Source organism: Miniopterus schreibersii, assembly GCF_964146895.1.
Source record: "Miniopterus schreibersii genome assembly, chromosome: 3".
NCBI lineage: Eukaryota > Metazoa > Chordata > Mammalia > Chiroptera > Miniopteridae > Miniopterus > Miniopterus schreibersii.
In genome coordinates, this window is record NC_138103.1 from 43,597,631 (window position 1) to 43,617,588 (window position 19,958).

General features: G+C 37.6%; 1 protein-coding gene across 2 annotated transcripts in view; it reads right to left on the reverse strand.

Annotated features, from left to right (window-relative positions):
• CAMK4 (calcium/calmodulin dependent protein kinase IV) overlaps positions 1-19,958 on the reverse strand; it is a 137,263-nt gene that overhangs the window by 37,959 nt on the left and 79,346 nt on the right. For both annotated transcript variants that reach the window (XM_081131141.1, XM_081131140.1), the window contains 2 exons: positions 17,952-18,034; positions 10,809-10,881 (listed from right to left, as the gene is read on the reverse strand). In XM_081131141.1, coding sequence (XP_080987267.1) covers positions 10,809-10,881; positions 17,952-18,034 — 156 coding nt within the window. The remainder of the gene's footprint in view (positions 1-10,808; positions 10,882-17,951; positions 18,035-19,958) is intronic.

The following is a 19,958-nucleotide window of genomic DNA, read 5'->3' on the forward strand; positions in this document are numbered from 1 at the left end:
ATATGGAGAAAATACTGAGGTCAGGAATCATAAAAGGTTGATATTAAATATATGACATATAATACGACATGTAAAATGCATTAGAAGTATGTCATACTTCTTTTATGGGCTAAAAATAAAGAAGATAGTGCACAGAGGAGACTTAAGTTACAACAGGCAGAATTACAAAGTGGACACTAGGACACTGGGATGAGGAAGGGTAGTCTTGTCTTACTTAGGTCAAGAAAAATTTTGAAACCTCTAGTGGTTACTGACATCTTTCTTTAAAGTAGGCAAAAAAGTTAACAAGAATTGTTAGGCTGTCTAGCACTGCATACATTGTAATGGTGTTTACATTACTTTGGATCCTTGGATAGTGATCATTCTCCGGAGTTTACAAAGTAAAGATTGGTGGGGACAGAGATAAGATAAGGAAGAGAGGTTGGGAGTGAGAGAGACAACTGACAGACCGATTAAGGAAAAGATTCCACTTAGATGCATTGGAAATTTTGTGAAAGTGTTCTTTTTATTTGTTTTTGTTTTTGTTTTTGTAGTCACAATATCTGGGCCTCCTACTGGCATCTAGTATATTGGGGTTAGAGCTATGGACTGAATGTTTTTGTTCCTCCAGAATTAATATACTGAAGCCCTAATCCCCAATGTGATTTATGTGGAGGGGAAGTCTTTGGAGGTAATTAGATTTAGATGAGGTCATGATGGTGACACCCTCATAATGGGATTGGTGCCCTTATAAGAAGAGGAAGAGATCAGAGGTGACTGTGTCCCCCATGTGAGAACACAGCAAGAAGGCAGTAGTCAGTAAACCAGGAATAGAGCCCTCACCAAGAATCTGACCATGCTGGCATCCTGATCTGGGACTTCCAGCTGCTAGAATTGTGATAAATATGTGTTTCTTGTTTAAGCCACCCAGTCTATGGTATTCTGTTATAGCAGCCTAAATAGGTTAAGACAGTCAGGGATGCTATGCAGCTACAAAGAACTGCCCTGCCCAAGTGAAACTAGCATTCTCATTGTCCCCATTGAGAAACTCTTTGTCTTAGTAAAAATGAGTACACTGGATTTTGTGAGCATTCTTTATTCAGGAGCTCACTTGAGGTGGGACTGAAAACAGTGACTAGAACAAGAAAAAAGAGCTAACCTTCTGTTTTCATGACTGGTGCAAAGCACATAGGCTATGACCGAAGCCTATGTCTATTTATTAATTTGACACCTTCATTAAGATATATATTTCTCATTTATGAGGCAGGCAAAATATTTTGTAAAACTTTTTGGTCCTGAATTATTTAATAATAATAAACTCTAAATTCCATGTTTGAGGAGTGAAGTTAACAGAATATTATTAGAACATTGTCTGAATGCTCTTCTTCTGACCCAGAAATAAAATTTAAAAAAATATTCTACCTGACTATTGAGAAAAATGGTCATTTTTCAGCACTATTTCTGAATTAGCCATTCCCCAAATAAAAGTTCTTTTCTTAATGGGTCAAAGACATCATAAGTAGTAGGTTCATGTTGCTCCAAATAATACAAAATAGGATTTCATTCCCTCAAGACAAGAAATACATCAGCTTTTGGGCAGACAACTACTATCAAAGAGCAAGGAAATGAATTTCATGGTCCCACCCCCATCCTCCAATAAATAATCAATGAAAGAACAACATGGAAATTGTTAACTGGAGTCTAACCTTAGTCACTCTGCCATCTTTGGAGAGAAGCACACATACAAAGGAAGGATCACTGTTCATCTCCTAACCACAATATTTTCATAATTCCCACAAATCTTTCTTAAAAGGGGATCATCATCAAAGGAATCCTTCCAGCTGAGAGCTCTTCCCTTGTGCCAAATAGGTAGAGGCTGTGGCACAAAAACCATATCAATATGAAACTAGGGAGCCCATTGTGGGAGGTAAAATTCTTTGCTCGGCTTTTTCTGAATTTTAGCTTTTCAGAGCATTCGATGTCAGAGGAACAGAATATATATGTGTGTGCAATACTGTGTCAGAGGAATGGGAAATAGGTCAAATTACCAATTAGAATAAGATTCATTTAAAATTTAAAAAGGTATTGTGATAAAATGGTAATATCCTTCCTTTCATCGTCTAAAACACCTGCTTGGAATAAACATTTTTTAAACATAATTAAGACTTGCTACATTACTTAAAACTCTATTCCCTTATAGCTTAAACCCTCATCTTTTTTCTTTTTCTTTATTCACATTAATCTCTGCAGGTCATCTACAGCAACAGAAACAAGGCATGCCTTCCCTGACCTCATAAGGACACTGTGAGCATTTCTATATTATTACATTTTGTTCCCTTTTTTGTGCTTTTCCTTCATGTTGTTACCATTAACTAGACAATATTTCTTACCCTTACTTAAGTATTTCCAGTTCTCCTGCTCCAAGTCAGTGGCTGTGAATCCCATACCTTAATCAACTGAAACCTGAAAGAACAGCTGTGAATGAACTTTTAAAGACCATAATCCAAGGACATCAGATAAGAATCAGTAACCTCATGTCTATGGCACTTCAATGGGTTGTTGCTAAAACAAAGACAACCTCAAGGCATTTCCTTTTCAGAAAGATAACTCAGACGTTAGTTTTATAGCCTGTTTTTTCTTGTTAAATTCTTGCTCGTTTGGATTGTGTCCCGCGGTTTTTTTCTATGGCTCTCCCTAGGGTCCTACAGTGTGTGCTGTGCACAGTCATCTTGGACTGGAGGCTTTGGTTGGTCTCTTAAAATGTTTGCCATTTTTGTTGTTGTTGTTTTATTCATCATTAAGTCTCAAGTAGAGCAGAGAGAAAACGAGATCATAGAAAGAAAAGATGTAGGTGAAGGAAACAGGACATGAAGAGAAAGTGGAAACTAGAGGAACTGTGACTCTGGGGGGAAGAGAATGGAATAAAACCTCAGAGAGCAAGTGGACAGAGAGGTGCGGAGCAGAGAATGTCTTGCTATGTGTTAAAGGTGAGACAGTTGGATGAGTTCTTAGCAATCCTCTAAATCCCCTGTCTGCATGTTCCCTGCTCTAATTATTTTTCATAATCTCTAAGTCTCTGCACATGTAACGTTCATAAATACTGACAGTGAAGATCCAAGGGGAAGTCTGCGCTTAGTTGGTTAGAGTTTTTCACTCACAGAATCACAAACCATGTCCTTTCAGATGCTTTTGATTTTTTGACTGGACATTTTCATATCCTTTTTTTTCTTCCAAGTAAGATTGCTTATGTCTCATTCTAACCAGGTTCTGGAGCTGGTGGTCTACAGATAGTTTTGGCTCCATAGCTGTGGGAGCCTAGGTCCCTCCAGTTCTCAGTTGGTGCTTAGAGTTGATCAGTAGCCTCATGGCCCCACAATGGCCTACTTGAGCTCAACCATCACTCCCATGTTCCTAGTCAAGCATAAAGAATGTCCCAGAGACTTCCTGAAAGTCCCACAGGGCACTTCCACTTATGTTTCATGATCTAGAACTTAGTCACATGACTGCCTCTAGCTGCAAGGGAGGCTGGGAAATGGAGGCAGCTAGGACCTCTATACTAGAGAACTCACTGGCCTGTCTGAAAAGGCAGGCTTGGGTAGAGGTTGCCGGTTCTCAGTCCCAGCACAAGACTCTGCCTTATCCCTTACCTCTCCAAATGGGGCTCCCTGAATATAGGACCCTGTTGCTCCACAGACTTCACCTTTAGAATAGTCTACTCACTTTGAATGAGGTCTTGGTGTCTGCTCTACTTCCCAGCTTGTAAGCTCCTATTCAGGACAGGGGTGGCAGGGGGTCCAGTCTAGGGTGCTGGCCTCAGGGTGACCACCTGCCACCCAGATGGGTAGCAGTTCCCAAGGTCAGGGTCAACAGGGGAGACCTGGGGCCAGTGTGGGTTGCCTGGGAAGTGAATGGGTAATGATGGTCCCCAGGTCCTTCACTTTTTTCCTGGACCCTCTGCCCCAGTCTGGCCTTGGGGTCATCTCCAGGACACAGCCATGGCAGCCTCTGCTCTCTGAACTCCTGACAAATTTTCTTTATTAACAAGTATGCCCATCCTCATCTTCCAGGATAACACTAGGGTGTTGTTCAAGTGGCTGTTCAGAGTTCCCATTGCTCCACACTCCCCCAACACATGACGGTGTCAGACGTATTGAATTCACAAGCCTGGTGGGTGTGAGTGGTGCCCGAATGAGGCTGATTGTAAAGGATGCTGAGTGTCTGTCAGTCCTGTGGGCCTCCTCACTGGCTTCACTGCTTTTGGACTTCATGCTGCCATCAGGACAACGGTCCTGCAGCAAAAGTCGCTCAGGGTCTCCTCATCTTCAGAATCTCATGAGTCTCTTTCACCAGTCATGTAAGCCCCTCAGAACAGGTCCCTGCCTCTCTCAAGCCTCAGTTCTCACCATGTGTACTTCACTTTCTATCAATATCAATGCCTTTGTACCTTTATGCTATTATGTTCCCTAAAAATTTGTGGGAGAAATTAAGTATTTCCTGGGGATTCCTGTTCTTTCATATTGACTGCCTATTAAATAATTTTTATTTTTAAACCCTACTCAGATATAACATCCTCAGATTTTTCTGACATACTGAATATTTTTCACCCTCTCTAATGCCTTTGAATCTGCAAAATGTATCAACTGGTTCACATACGTGATCTTATAGCCATGGGCTTATATGTGTTTCTCTGCCCTAAACTTTGGTGAGCTTCTTGATCTCTGTATCCAAGATTCTGGCACATACCAGAGAATCAGTTAATGGTTGAACTGAAGGGTTACAGAACCCTAAAGCAACAGAAATCATTTGGAATGTAATAACTGACATGATATTTTTTGTATAGTAATTGGAAAATTCCTAGACCTAGGCTCAAGAATTTATTGTGCTTCTATTGGGAATCAAAAGAGAGAATGCCACTTAGACAAAATTTCATTTGATTGTAGCCAAAACGCTGAGAAGTGGTAGAATTTGATAAACTTTTGATATCATCATTATTGAAAATAATGATGTACAGAAACACTTAATGAGAAAGATATCCCCTTCTCAAGAATTATTTTTAGATCTCCAGTTTTGTACGGTTAAGTTATAATTTTCAGAATGTAGATTTTCTTTGTTCCAAACTTCTTTCTGATAAAATATCTGTTTTGACTGAGCCACTAGTCTACTTTATTCTGTTTGAAAATTAAAATATTATAACATTAATAGAACGGTTTGTTATTTCTTCTTTGATAACTGTGATCTCTCAATTCTCAATAAAAATACATAACCACTTTTACTTTTTATTGGTAAAATTGTCCTTGTAGTGTTTCAATGCTCCGGGCCTTGCATTAATATCCATCCTCCAGAAATCCGTGTTCATGTGAGTAACAAGAGACAGAGTTCTCCCAGAAAGAAATGCAAATACCATAGTAATTGACAAACTTAAAACAAAAACAAAAATCCCTAATTTCTGTTCTAGCCTCTTATTACTTAATTGAACTCTCAGAATCTTGTTATTGACAACAAGTGGACCCAAGCAGGAACAATATTCACAAAAACAAAGAACAAGTGTCAAAAGCAAGCTTACTGCTAATAACCTTCAACCTCATTGTGTCTTCAAATCACACTTAATCCTCACTTATCAGTGTGTGCATGTGCCTTTGATAGTCAGTAAAATTCAGTTTTAGAAATTTGTGGTCCCAGAATCTTTTTATCTAGGAGTATGACCTTGATGTTATGTTTAGGTGGATAGGAAATTATACAACTTGCTCTGAACCACAGAATCATTATTAGCATATACTCAAAAGTTTATTCAGGAGTAAGTTCAGTATCTTAGTGCTTCAAGTCACAGAATTTACAATTTAAAGTGGTAGAAACATTGAGAAATTTATATCTTCTATGACATCAGGAGGAGAATTCTAATCATATCAATTTTTCTCTGCCTTCTTCAACACAGTTATGTTTCTCTTCATAACTAGGAGAGAAAGGGAAATGGCCTTTCCTCCCTTGTGCTTCCTTTTATTAAGGGGGGAAATTTTTCCCAGAACTCACAAGCAGACTGCCCATTAGAACTCATCGGTGAGGATCAGGCCACGTGCCTTTGCCCAGTTGCAAGGGAGGCTAGGAAAAGGAGTTCTGGCATTTTCCCTCCTTGTAAAGGTAGATTGGTTCTGCCAATAAGGAATGAGAGGACAAGTGAAAGACGACTTAAATGTGTCAAATAATGTGAAGTTTAATAATGTGTGTGTGTGTATGTGTGTGTGTGTGTATACACAAAATTTGTTAAATCTCTAAGTGTTATCAAGCATAGTACTCAGTACTAAATATGGAGAGTGATTTATTTTAATGCCACTGCACTTGTTTTGATTTCATTAACCTCTAGAACCATTCCGTGTACATTAGTAAAGACTGTGGACATTTTAGAAAGCTCTATAAATAGTAGAAACAGAAACTTTAAGATTTTGGTTTTCAAATAACTTCTTGTACTATTTGTTAAGCTACTGTCTCTAAAATTTAAATCCACTTTTCTGTAATCCGCTTTGTGAATCTGCGACTTGAATTACAAGCCACAGTCTGCTGGCTCCAGGTTTGGCTCTGCCAAGAGAGGGTCCTAGTGGGGGGCTGGAAGAGCACGAAGGGCCTGCTCCATCCTGTTTGAGCCTGTCTTTCTGCTTGCTCTCCCCATGAACCCTAGAAACAATTTCTCCTGCTGCAGAAGCAGATCATTCCGGTAGCAGATCATTTGATGCGTTTTTACTTACTCCAATGCTCCCAGGGTCCCTCCTCAGCCGCGTCAGCACTGGTTGGCTAGAACATTCTCAAAGGTTTGAGTGCACTTACAGGTTTTCACCATCTCCCTCTTCGCTGTTTCCCCAGGCTGAGCGGAGGCTGCTTCCTGAAGTTCCTACTTCCACAAAACCTTACTTTAGTGTTCCCCTTTTGCTTCCAGTTCTTCAATATCTAGCAATCAATTCTTTATCAATTGATTCTCTAATAGGCTAAATCTGTTCTTTTAGAGAGGGTGCTTACAAATTTTTACCAAAAGGAGCCTATACTGCTTCATCTTTTTCTGCCTCCCTCTAGTCATGTTCACCTACTGTTTTTCTTCACCGTTCACATACCGTATCGGTGGCCATAACTTTAAAGGATTAGATGCTGTCGTCTGCACTTCTTCACCCACATCATTACAATCTTTAAAACAATTCTAACCAGAAATCTCTGTATGGGCTATTTAATCGTTTTCAACTGTTTCCTTGTATTGTATTAAATTCAGCATATACTCCATACGTGCAAAGTTCTCTAAGCTCTGAAGTCCCGGCTTTGAAGTTAAGACAGACCCAAGAGAACTGTAGCTAGAACAAGAGGGAAAGTGGCACCAGGGGTGGGAAAAAGAGGGAGACGGCGATTTTTTTTTTTTTTAAATAGAGAAGCAATAGGATATCAGTGGTGACAAGGAAAGAACTAAAGGTGGTGGTAACAGTAAGAGATGTCAGAAGATATGAAATATTCCTTGGTTATCTTTTTAAGTAAATGGAAAAGGAGGGCTTTAAGGTTTGGCATTGAGCTTTATGACCGATGAGGACACAATGACCCTTCCACAATGTCTAGACTGACCTCGACACTTGAACTTGGGACTACCTGGAATTCATTGCAAGAAGACAGAATACTCAAGAAGGCTCAGGGACCTTTCCTCAAAGACTAACTGAATGAATTCAAACCCAAAGGGGGAAACATCTTCCAAATTCACTTTAAAAACTTTCAAAAATGCTACTTAAAGCTAAAAGGCTGAGGGAGCAAGAACACAGTCCGTGAAATATTTGGGGCAAGAGCTGGGATGAAGTGGGGAGGAATAGAAGGAATTGTAAGGTTTGTTACCTAAGGGGTATAATTATACCTGCAACATATTTCCCAAGAATGTTTCAATCTTTTAAGTTTTCTGCTTCTGTGCTTTCAAAAACCAGTCCAGATATAGTCTTGTAAGTGTGGGATCCAGAGGAAATGTGAGATGTTTTACTGATTACTTTGAGTTCCCAACTGTCCTATTTTTTATAGCTATCTATAGTTATGTAGTTGACAATAAACTATTTTATAAATGTCAGCCACTTCTCACAAGTTTTAAATTGCTTACTTTCTACCTGTGAAACACTTGGAGAAATGACTTTAATTTTTTCTCTAAGTTAACCCTTAGTTGCAGCAATCAGAGAAAATTTGATTTGTTACAAGACTTCTTTCAAAGAATGTTTTACTTGAATGTGGTAACCTACTTCTTAAACTGGGGCTTCGTAGAGCTTCGTAGGTAGGTAGGTAAAATAATAATTTTTTGTTTTAAATTTATAAATAACAGTAGAGTACTCAATCCATCTTTGCAGACCTGAAATAGAGTTCTGGGAACTCTAGTCCCTCTGTTCTATATAGGGCATCCCTCTGGAGCATGCCAGTTGGGGACATTTTATTTATTAATTGTTATAACTCCAATAAATGGAAAACTTCGATGCTCAAAGCATCCATTTCTCATTTATTGAATGGGAATAGAGTTCTCCCAGTCAGCTACCCAAGGTATCACTAAATTGAAACATGTCCACTGTGATAAGCCAAAAGAACAAAAAGCTGACCTAAATGGATGGAGGCAACCAGAAGGAACATGTTGAAAAAGGTGAGTTTAGAAAGACAGGAAGAGAAATAAATGATCATAAGGGAGCAGAAAAGACTCTGATGAATGGAAGCAAGACATATACCTTTGTTTCATATGAGGTGCTTAGAAAAATGATAGTAAGGATGTTTCAGTGAATGTGTCTCTGGAGAGACAAAACATAGAATAGTGCCTATTTCTATTTGGAAAATTTTTCATTTCTTTATTCAGTAAATATTTGTTGAGCACCTACTACTGTCATTTGTTTTTGTTCTTAGTATTGGCTGGGGAGTAGGTATGTATATATAGAATAACAACATCTAATACATCTTTAGATGAATGTACTGAGTTTGAAGTTGCTTTTCTTTTCCCTCTCTTCCGAACATTGCTGACTTCCATACCTATCTCCTTAGTTTTTCCACAACCGTTAGGTTGAATGTTATGTCTATTTTACATGAGGGAACTGAAGCACAGAGGTGTATAGAGATGGGCCCAAGCTCGCATATCTAGAAACTGAACCCAGCTCTATTTGAATCTCAAAGGATCCTTAACTGCTACACCAGCTGCCTGTCTGATTTTGGTAAAGGGATAGTGGGCCACTGCCAGCAAGTTTACTTGAACAAATAATCTATTACATAGCAATGAAAAATGAAGTTTTAAAATGGGTATTTAATAAAGGCATAAGACTGCCATTATTAAATTCAGAAGTGACAAAATAAAAACAACGATTGCAAAAGAGGATTCTAGACTTCCTTAATTAAAGACAGCAATTGGAAGCAAGTAGAAGTGTTTTCGTTTGTTTGTTTGTTTTTTAAAAGGTATGCCAGTAACAGTCATAGCATGATACAGAGCAGGATTAGGTTCATGGACATTTGAAGGAAGATTCAACCAAAGTTGGGAAGGTGACTGAGAAGACAAGGTAATGGAAGAGTTAAAGACCATTCCTTAGCTGGAAAGCTTAGGAAACCAGGGATGGTAAGTATACTGTTATTAATTTTTTAAATGGAATGAAGCGGTTCTTTTGGGTATGGTGAGAAGATGAACCTGATAGTCAATAGTCACATAATCAGGAGCTGCATTGTGTATTTAGAGTAAAAGTTTATGGCATCCTCCCCAGCTTTTATCCACCCCCAGTTCAAACTTCTTATCCCCCACCAGGGCAAAAGACCAAAACAAGTTTATAGGAAGGAATACTTTGGAAAGACTGGGCTATAAAGCCAACTGAACTCGTTGACAGCTCAATAATGGATTTGGTCAGACCCGAGATCTAGTTCCAGCAGCACTTTGCAAAGATTGTGAAGGCTGTTAGTTAGATACCAGGGTCTTTCTGTCTTTCCTCCTTCCCTTTCCTCCTCCCCCTTTCAATTTTGGTTGTGGGTAAAATACGTAGGACATGTGCTTGTGTCACTCTGGCTGATTTCTCGATACTGAATAATGAGTTCCGATAACTGACTCTGAAAAACAGAACAGATCTTAATTTGGGGTATATTTTATATAGATTTGTCTCTAACTGATCCTGATAAATATCTCCCCATGAGCCCCACCTTGTTTGTTCAGAGAATAATTTGTTCTAGTTTTATATTCAATAAATGAGTCACCAAAATGTCTCAGCACATATTAGACACCATTTAACATAAGAGGTTTTTTTTATCAGCGGAGTCTGTTTTATCTAGGCAAATATTTCCTTATTAATTCAATCCAAACAAGCTTCTCGAAATTATGTATTTTTTTATTCCACTTTAAAATATTAACTTCTATTTCTTCCTTCAAAAAATTAGAATTTTTGCTTCTAATTCACTCATTTCTTGTCTCAAAAGAAAAATCAATAATCTCTATACTCCAGCTATATTTATTACATTCAACCTTCTTCCACTTTGCTAACAAACAGCAAAAATAATAAAGGAACAAACTCAAGAAACAAACAAAAAGAGAGAGAAAAATAAAATAACAACTATAGGAACCAAAGTCTGATGCAATTTCATAATAATAGAATAGAAAATACCTTAACAAAGTTATGGCATTACATGGACAGGCCTGCATCTTTAAGAATTTGAGTAACCAACAGAAAATATGAATTTATTTAACATATTTTCTCACAAATATCTCATGTGGTTTTGCTGTAAATTTTATGGCTTTTCACAGATGCATACTTCCTAAGTGAGATTCTATAAAAGGAAGGAAGATATTACCAGGAGTTACACTACAGCTGTCACTCCATACTTACAGCAACAGCCTCCAGGATTTGTTTAACAGCATCTGCAGCATCTCGTTCACTGTAATACCCCTTTTCCACAATCCTAAAAACACAAACACATGGAATGCTTCTCAGACACCTGCATTCAATTGAGTGGATGCTAAATGAAGTTAATTAAATTAACATTAAAGAGGGTGCATCCAAATAATTGCAACAGGCTACCCTAACACCAGGAAAAAGATTTCCATAAACTGGCACTCTAGAAATATTTGGGTTTATTTACGAAAATTAAAAACATGTATTTCCTATTAACATTATATAAAGCAATGAAAGTGAATAAACTTCAATTATTCATAACAAATAAAAGGAAAAATTAAAATAATTTATTTTGCTAGGCTTGAACTGTCCATTCTGTTATAGGACAAATTCTTTCTTTTTAAACTTTGTATTGTGAATCATTTTAAACGTATACCAAGTCGACGGTATGCCATAAACCATCTCCTATAATTGTCACATAGCTTCAAAAGTTATTAATTCATAACCAATATTTTATCTACCTAGTTAATTAATTCCCTTCTTTCTTTATTATTTTGAAGCAAGTATTGGATATCATATAATTTCATTTATAACTATGTAAGGAGATATCTCTAAGAGATAAAGGGCCTTTTAAAAATCACAACTACAATGCCATTATCATGCCTATAAATTACAATTATTCTTTAATATAAATATGCAGTGTTTCAAATTTCCAATTGTCTTGGACATGTTAAAATTTGTTGTTTGTTTGAATCAGTATCCAAATAAGCTCTCTCTCCCTCTCTGCCCTTCTCCTTACTCCCTCTTTCCTCCATTTGGTTTTCTTTTCCAAATAAGTGACTTGCTCTTTTTGCATGGGTGACGGCAAGTAATTTCTCTTTTAAGTTAAGGTCTTTTCTTTTTTACTTTCAGGAATGTTTTGTATTTATTTTCTTCCATTACTTTGTTTTTCTTCTTTGGGTTGTGCAACTATACACATATAAGAGTTTTTCAAATTTTGATTTACATTGTTCTTCTCTGATTTTCTTAATTTTAGTTTATTTTGCAATAGTAAGTTATAGTTTTATCAATATTGTGGGCACATCCTCCTGGCATGTTTTCACTGCCCACAGGAAACTTATTCTGCTTTTTATTTTCTGTGCTCTTATGATCATTTTATATTGGAATTAACTGAGACACCTCTCTGTTGCTGTTTATTTTAAGCCAAATTAGTTTTATTTTTTAAAAAATTAAATTATAGCTAACATACAATATTATATTCGTTTCAGGTGTACCATAGTGGTTTGACATTTATATTCCTTATGATGTGATCACCACAATAAGTCTAATAACCGCCTGTCACTGTGCAAAGTTATTAATGATAATATTGATTATTGTCCCTATGCTATATATTACATCCCCATGACATTTCATTTTTTGTAACTGGAGGTTTGTACATCCTTTTCCCTCCTTCACACTTTTGACAGAGTGATAGGCCAGGCTATCTTTTCTAGTTTCATGGCTCTCGACCTTCTTTTGTGTGTGTGTGTGTTTTTTCCATGAAGCATTAAAAATATGACCTCATAGTTTCTGAGATCTCCTCCATCTGGAACTTCATGCTCTTGCTTCCATCAGCTCTACTCTGGTTATTGGAGTTTCTCCCTAGCAGCTTCTCCTAAATATGGGGCTTTTTCCCTAAAGGGCTTCTGGTTTTAATTTCAGGAGTTCACAGAGCCTTGACCGCATTAGTCGCTTTAGTCCTTCCTGTGGGTGTAACCTTTGCACTTCTCAGAAATGTGGGTGGCAAACCTGAGTTCAGCTGTTTTGTTTGTATTGGCCCATCCTGCCTCCCAATAGTTTGGAGATTTGAGAGATTTGAATGCTAACCTTTGCTTCCTCTTACATAGATGCAGCTCTTGGAATTGTCATTAGTTTGCCCTCCTTCACTTGTATTTTAGGTTTCATAAGGATACCTTGTCACTTGGTTTTATTATATTGTCTGAATTTTTGGTCTTTCTGTCCTAATTTCTCTGTCTATTCTTAAAAGCATATTAAGAAAAAATAAAAAACTACTTTTTTGCTGTTTCTATCTTACCAGAATTTCCAGAGAAAACACATTTTGGATGGCACCGTAGATTACCATCTTGCATAAAATGTTTTTAGCTAATAAAAAGTTGTGGTAAAGACGTGTGAAAACAGTCAATTCAAAACATTAAAGTGACAAAACAACAATTTTTGTAATTTTGCATTGAAATTGTTTTAGACTGTTAATTCCTCAAATATCAGTTATTTTCAGAAAGTATCTTTTTTGTAAAAGAAAAATATTTTTAGCAAGAAGTTTTAAGTTCTCAAAGTAGCTGGTGTTAAAAATTGAACTTAAAACCTATAAAATGTTTTCACAATAGGGGACAAAGGGTGAGAAATGAAGAATACAACAGATATAAAAGAAGACACTTCAATAATCATAATTTTCAAGATTCAGAAAAACTATATTGATGCAAAAAATTCAATTATTTTATTTTCTCCATTCAATTATTTAGAACATTGCCAAGAAACACAAAAAACTTATCTTTTCAAAAGATATAAGATGGGAGAAGATGTGACTTTGGGTGGTGGGAACACTGTAATATACAGATCTTATAACATAGAAACTGACACCTGAAACCTATATGATCATATTAACCAATGCCACCCCAATAAATTTAATAATGAAATAAATAAAAACAACTCTAATCAACGAAAAATAAACATACTTATTGCTATACTTCTCTTCAGATTTAATAAACTAATTTCCTTTTCATGCTTCGTAAAATAGTAAGAAGGCAGTTACAGTGCTACCAGCATCTTGAGATCACTTTCAAAGGCCCAGCCAGAGCCATGTAGTTTGTTGCTATGACACACAATTTCTCCTAGTTCCACGTGGGCTGGGCTAGAAGACTCAGTGGTAAAAACAAAATCTCTCCTAGGATTTTAACCACAACACTGACCCAAAAGGCTGCCTGGGATCCCAGCTCCAAGAGGTCCCTGAGTCGCTAAGCTGTCTGGCTCACATCTGGAGATCTGGGGCGGCAGCACAGCGAGGCGCGTTTCCCTGGGCTCCCGGGCTGCGGCTCTGTGGCCCCCGCAGGCCTGCTGCTCCAGGCTGTGCCCTTTCCTTCCACTGTGCTGCATCGCCCCGCATGTTCCTCCTTCCCACAGTTGGAACTGTTCTCCTTCTCACCATTTTAAAATCGTAGGATGAAAAAACACAGGCAATGCCTATTTCTCTCCATGGATCTGCTTTAAAATATGACTTTTGTGCATTAGCTTCTGTCACCTTAATTGCTGCAAATTGAATTGAGCGCATCTCCAGCCGGCAGTTAGTACAGGCAGTGCAGCTGAAGGGCTCTAATCCGATCACAGCCAGGGGCCCTCAGACTTCCTGGCACGTACGCTGGGAGCCTCACTGTTCCCTCCACCAATGGCAGTTTTTCTCAAAGGGAGATGTTATTGTTATTAGATGACTGTAGGTTTATGTGAGAAAGACGTTGGTCTTATGAAAATGTGTGCCATCGGACTGAATGACACAGGGTAAAATCCCCAAACAATATGAGTTTCAGGAACTAAGTCTTAAAGACTGTTAGTACATTATTATGCTGGTACAGAAAAAAATACATTAAAATGAATTCCGCTGTTTCCTTTTAAATCCACCGCTCCTTTATAAGCTTCACTCACTGCCTTTTCTCATTTCATCGATGGCCCCTTGGTCTGTATTGATGCTTTTTCTAAGAACATTCCCAAAGAGTATTAAATTCATATACTTAAAAAAATAGTTTCAAAGGTACTATTACCACCTGTTAAATTTGAAAGCTGGAGAGAGAGTGAGGAGATTGTGGACCGATGTGGGTGCTGGCCAGGGAGTTGACAGTGCAGGAGAAAGGGGAGGCCAGATTCAAATTGCAGGCCTGGGAACGCAGCCTAGGGATTCCTAGTTCGGTTCTCTCCTACTATAAATGAAAAGCCCAACCCAAGGATGTCACAGAAACTGCTCAAGAGCACATTATTTATTCAGTCTCTCACTTGACAAATATCTAGCAACTGCTTGCTTCCTGTCCAGAACAGCTTCTGAAAGGTAGACTAAGACATTTCCATCTAAGACACTCAGGACTAAGACGCCAGCCCCGACCCGTGTGGCCTGCTTTTGGACATCACTTTGTTTTCCCCTCTGCCCTTTGCCTGCTGACCCATGATTTCTCCCTTAAGATTCAGCGCAAAAGACTCTATTCCCCCCTGAATCCATTTCTGACTTAGAAGACTCCCACATTTTGTGCCCCATGTACTGTGTTCATGCCCCAACTAGGGCACTTATCACTCCCGCATGAATACTTATAGCCAAATCTGCGACCAACCTCTAGCAAATACAAAGCATCATATGATAGGACGTTTGTGTACTGATTCTTATCTATCTATATATTTTTTGTCCCTTCTCATTTATTTATTTTTTTATCTTGTTGATCATGTTCAATAAATTTCTAAGAATCATGACAAGATTGAGCAGGATGGAAGAGAAAACCTCTGCAGCTTTCTTTTTCACATTATATCATAATTTTGAAGAGTTTTTTTGGGGGGGATTTTCTTGGATACACACACAGAAATCACTGATTTTATTCCAAAAATTTTAATCAATCATCCTATGCAATTTACTGTTTATATTCTACATGAAATGGCAAATTCCACTTGGATTTTTACTATGTTTAGTTTTTTAGAAGCACCACAGAATATATCCTTTAGTGCTAATAAAAGACAAGCATTTTGCCTATAATGTACTAACATGATTATCTTTTCATCAATTGCTCCTTTAGTTCATTCATTAAATACTGTTAAAGCCATCATTAGACAGACCAGGGATGAATTTTTATCATCACAATTAAATAGATTTGGTTTTTTACCTAAGTACAGGAATATGAAAGAATATTACAATTTTTAACTCTCAAGAAAGAAAACAATGCAAAGATAATAATGAAGGATATATTTTCAGCTTGATGCAATTTTGAAGATAACTGTGGAATTAAGAAATTTAATGAAGAAACCAAGTTCATCTCAGATATGGCAACAGACATGTAGACAACAACATTAACGGGGGAAAGTAATCTATTGCCTGAGACCACTAAGAGTTTATAGAGTAGCTGAGTGCTTTACTGGCTGCCTGCCATTCTTTAAACATGTTCTGTTAATTCTGAATATTTTATCCATTTTCTCTGTAAATGAAATTTATCAACAGCATTTAGTTTTTCGTTTTTGTTTAAAGCTGAATTAACTCTACTTTATCAAAATCAACTCAACTGCAAGATGAGAGAACCAGAATTCTTCCGTGAAAGAAAGTTTTGGAAAAAGGGAAGGAAAGAAACTTGATTCCAAGATAATTTGAACAAATAGAGGTAGGTAGGTAAATAGTAAGTGTTATTGGTAGACAACAGCTTCAGTGTGACATCCCCATCCTACAATTATTTACAATTAAAGAGCACGAGATTTCTCTCTGATAGGCCGTAACCAGCACAGAAATATCTTAAGTTCTCCTTCGAGACACCTCATGGCTACAAAGCCATCAGGATCTAACTATAAATTGACTCTAAATGTTCCTAAAGAAGGAACATGAAAGAGTCAGCTAAAGAGGTGTTGAAAAAGGAGCCAGAGTCTGCAAATTTTGGCGACATTCAAATAAACTAGTCCAGAAGAGTCTTCACTAAGCATGGGAACATGATGGTTTTAGAACAAGACTATTCTTATATAATCAGAGTGATCAGACTGTTTCAGATCAGAGACAGAGTGGATCGGAGTGCCTCAGCTGCCTTGGCATCATAGGACTGCCTCAAATTTGTTCTGAGGTTCAAAAAAGTTAAGCAAACCACTCTAGGTTAGTTATTTGTCCCTTAAGTCAGCATCTGGAACCTTTAGTGTAACTGACTATCAGCCAACTGCCACAAGAAATACATGTTTAAAAACTGATGCCCACTTCCCTCAGTTGATTCATTTATTTGCAATGAACGTAGTTAAAATGTGACAACTGTTAAAGTCTGATCATTCATAAAACTTATTCTAAGGAAACTTCAACATATGTATGAATGGGAGAAGTGCTCCTTTCCTAGCACAGTCTAAATCTATCCCTTTTAGATATCTTCCTTCTCAGAGTCCACTCATCTTAGTGGCTGCTCATTCATTCATTCAGCAAATATTTATTGAGAATTTACTGTGCTCTATGCACATAGAATATATCAGCAGTTTCCTCAATCTCTCCTCTGTCTTCCATCTGCAACCCACATCTTTCTTAACCAATTTATTTTTTAACCAACAAGACATTTACATTTGTGCATAACTTCTTATCATTTCTAACATATACCTACTTAGTCCTTTGACTTCTTCCAATTTTATTATTTTTTTATTAACCCAATGAGTACAGCAAAGGGGTCCCAAGAGATCATCAGGTTAAACAGGGAATTATCCTGAGAAGACAAGGAAGGTGGGAAAGCTATGGAGGCTTAAAGCTTGTGCCTCTTACACAAGCAGTTTGCTTATATTATACTCTACTGGTTTTGCGGGCACACTCCTTGCCTACCTCAAACCTCTGCCTTGAATGATGAAGCTATGAAACGTCAACAAAAATTGGTCATTATTGGATAGAGCAGAACACGTTGTACCCTGCAGTTTGAAACTCTTTACGCAGCCTAATAGAGAAAGTAGGCTTCCAAATAATCATTCGAAGAATATTGATTTTTAAGAGCTTTTGGATCATAATAAAGAATACAATTATAACACATTTAACATTCTATAATTTTCATCCAATATTTTCTCACAAAATATTGTCATAAATATTAGTGTTTAGTTTAGATTTAGTATGACTTTAGAAATCCTGTTTTTTATTGGGGCAGCAAATGTTTGTAAAAGTAAATAGATAGAGTGTTTCCCTTTTTAGTCACTAAGAATCCCAACTTTTCATCCAGTCACATCTTACCAGATATCACTCTTCTTTTGTTCTACACTCCTCTAAGATTTACTTTAGTAGAATTTATTAACTGGTATGATGTGTCGTTATGAAAAATTTCAGAAGAAATTTCCCTTTGATTCTTTTTTGATGACTAGAAGCAAATCCTTTCGGTGGTTGGATTTCCAGGATCAACTCACCTGTCAAACAGCTCTCCTCCTGTGACGAGTTCTAGGACCAGACTGATTTCTGTGGGAGTTTCAAATATCTCTTTAAGTTTTATCTAGAGAAAGATATAAAAAAAAAAATCACAGGTTTCTTACTGTTACCTTTCTGAGAAATAGCTAAAGCTATTGCTAAAACAAAACTCTGTAATAGTAACATGTTGGATCATTGTCAATAAAGGGTCCTAGTGCTAGTATCAGGGAGCCATTTGTCACTCTCTGATTGTTTTTATCAGTGACTTCATTTCTTCAAGGCTCCTTTTGATTTTTTATATTATTCTTTTGACAGATGAAAGATACCTGCTTTAGAAACACTTTCTAATTTTTATCAAAATATATCAATTTCTGAATTGATGTAGAATTTAAAAATAAAAGCAAGCAAACAAAACTTCCGAAACCATTTGAAAGCATCACGGTTACTGGGAATGCAAATGCCTCTTCTCCTGGGAAGGAACTTGGAATCTGGAGTCTGAGACAGAACAGGACCAGGTGAAAGTATGTCTTTATGGAAAGGATATCCCTCAACTGCAAAAGAGCTGCTGGTGGGTGAAGGGATCCTCAGAAAAGTAGAGTGGCAATGACTTGATTGGTCATAACAGGGCTTTCATCACATTCAGATAATCCATCCGATTTTGGATATTTTCTTTAATACATCTGAAAATCTAATGACAGATCTGATCTACATTTGAAGAAAATGATTTGAGGAAAATTCCACACTGACTTCTCTTTGAAAGATGGACAATGTAAAGGTGATGATTGTATGTGGCCAATGTTATTAAACTGCTTATCCAAAGCCCTTCGTCCCCTACTTTACTGCAAACAGAACTCTGAATTGGTTTCTGGAAGAAAGGTGCCTGGCCTCAGATTATGGATCGTAACTTGCCTGAGCCACTTATGATTACCCTGCTCCCCAACTTTCCCGGTCTCTGTGAAGTTAAGGTTGCTCTTGTGACCAGCTCTGACCAATACGGTCTGGAGAGAACTGTGCCACAGCTGGAAATTCTGGAAAAACTTTTACTCTTCTCATCAGATTCTGCTGTGGGGCCTTTTTCTCTTCATTCTGTCTTGAATATAGACCTGAGGGCTTGCAGAGGGTGTGGAGAGGCCATTTTAGGCCTTGAGGGGAAAGCATGAGGGTGAAGGTGAATCCACTGAGGATGGTAGAACCCATACGTGGCAGGTGTCTTGGTGCTGGGTGACATCACTAAGGAGCTGAACCTATGCTAGGAACTGCCTGCCTTCTGGTTCCTTATAACCTAAAGAAAATGACTGTTCAGACGACTGTATTCAAGTTTTCTGTTATTTAAAGCTGAGTGCATTGGTAGCTCATATATTAAGTTCTAAGCACTTTGCCTTGAGCTTACACATTTCAGGTCACCCTCCTGAACACAACTTTCTCAGAGAAATGAGTAAAATGTTTTCTTTCAGTAGTTGGCTCAATTCATAAAAACAAGAGATGGCCTGGAAACTGACTTTGTTCTTTGCACTTCACTGGCTCAAGAAAGCTTTTCAAAAATCAGACCTTGTCCCCCATACCTTTGGACATAGCCTAGAGCAGAGCTTCCGAAGACCTTTTATTTTCCCCACTCAGGCACGGCGTTTATTTGATGCTCTGCATTGTCTCTGAAACAGATGCTCTTTCAGAGGAGGCTGACATGATTTTGGAAAGCAATGCATTTTCTTCACAGGCCTTTTCAGGAATGGTATGTGAATGAGATAGACACCCAAGAGGAAAAGCCAGGGTTTTATTAGAGCGAAACAAAGCTGTCCAAATTTCAGCTATCATTTTATGAACAGAAGTAAAGCTGGTATATATTGCTGATCTGTCCATTTTCAAACTCTTTGAAAAGGTACTGTATTTAAGATTCATTCACCTTAAGAACTGAAATATGTGATCAGATGAGGACAGCAGCCCGTGGCTGCTTACTGCTGGTGGAAGAATCCTTTTTCCATGATCAGCATGGACAGCAAAAAACAAAAATC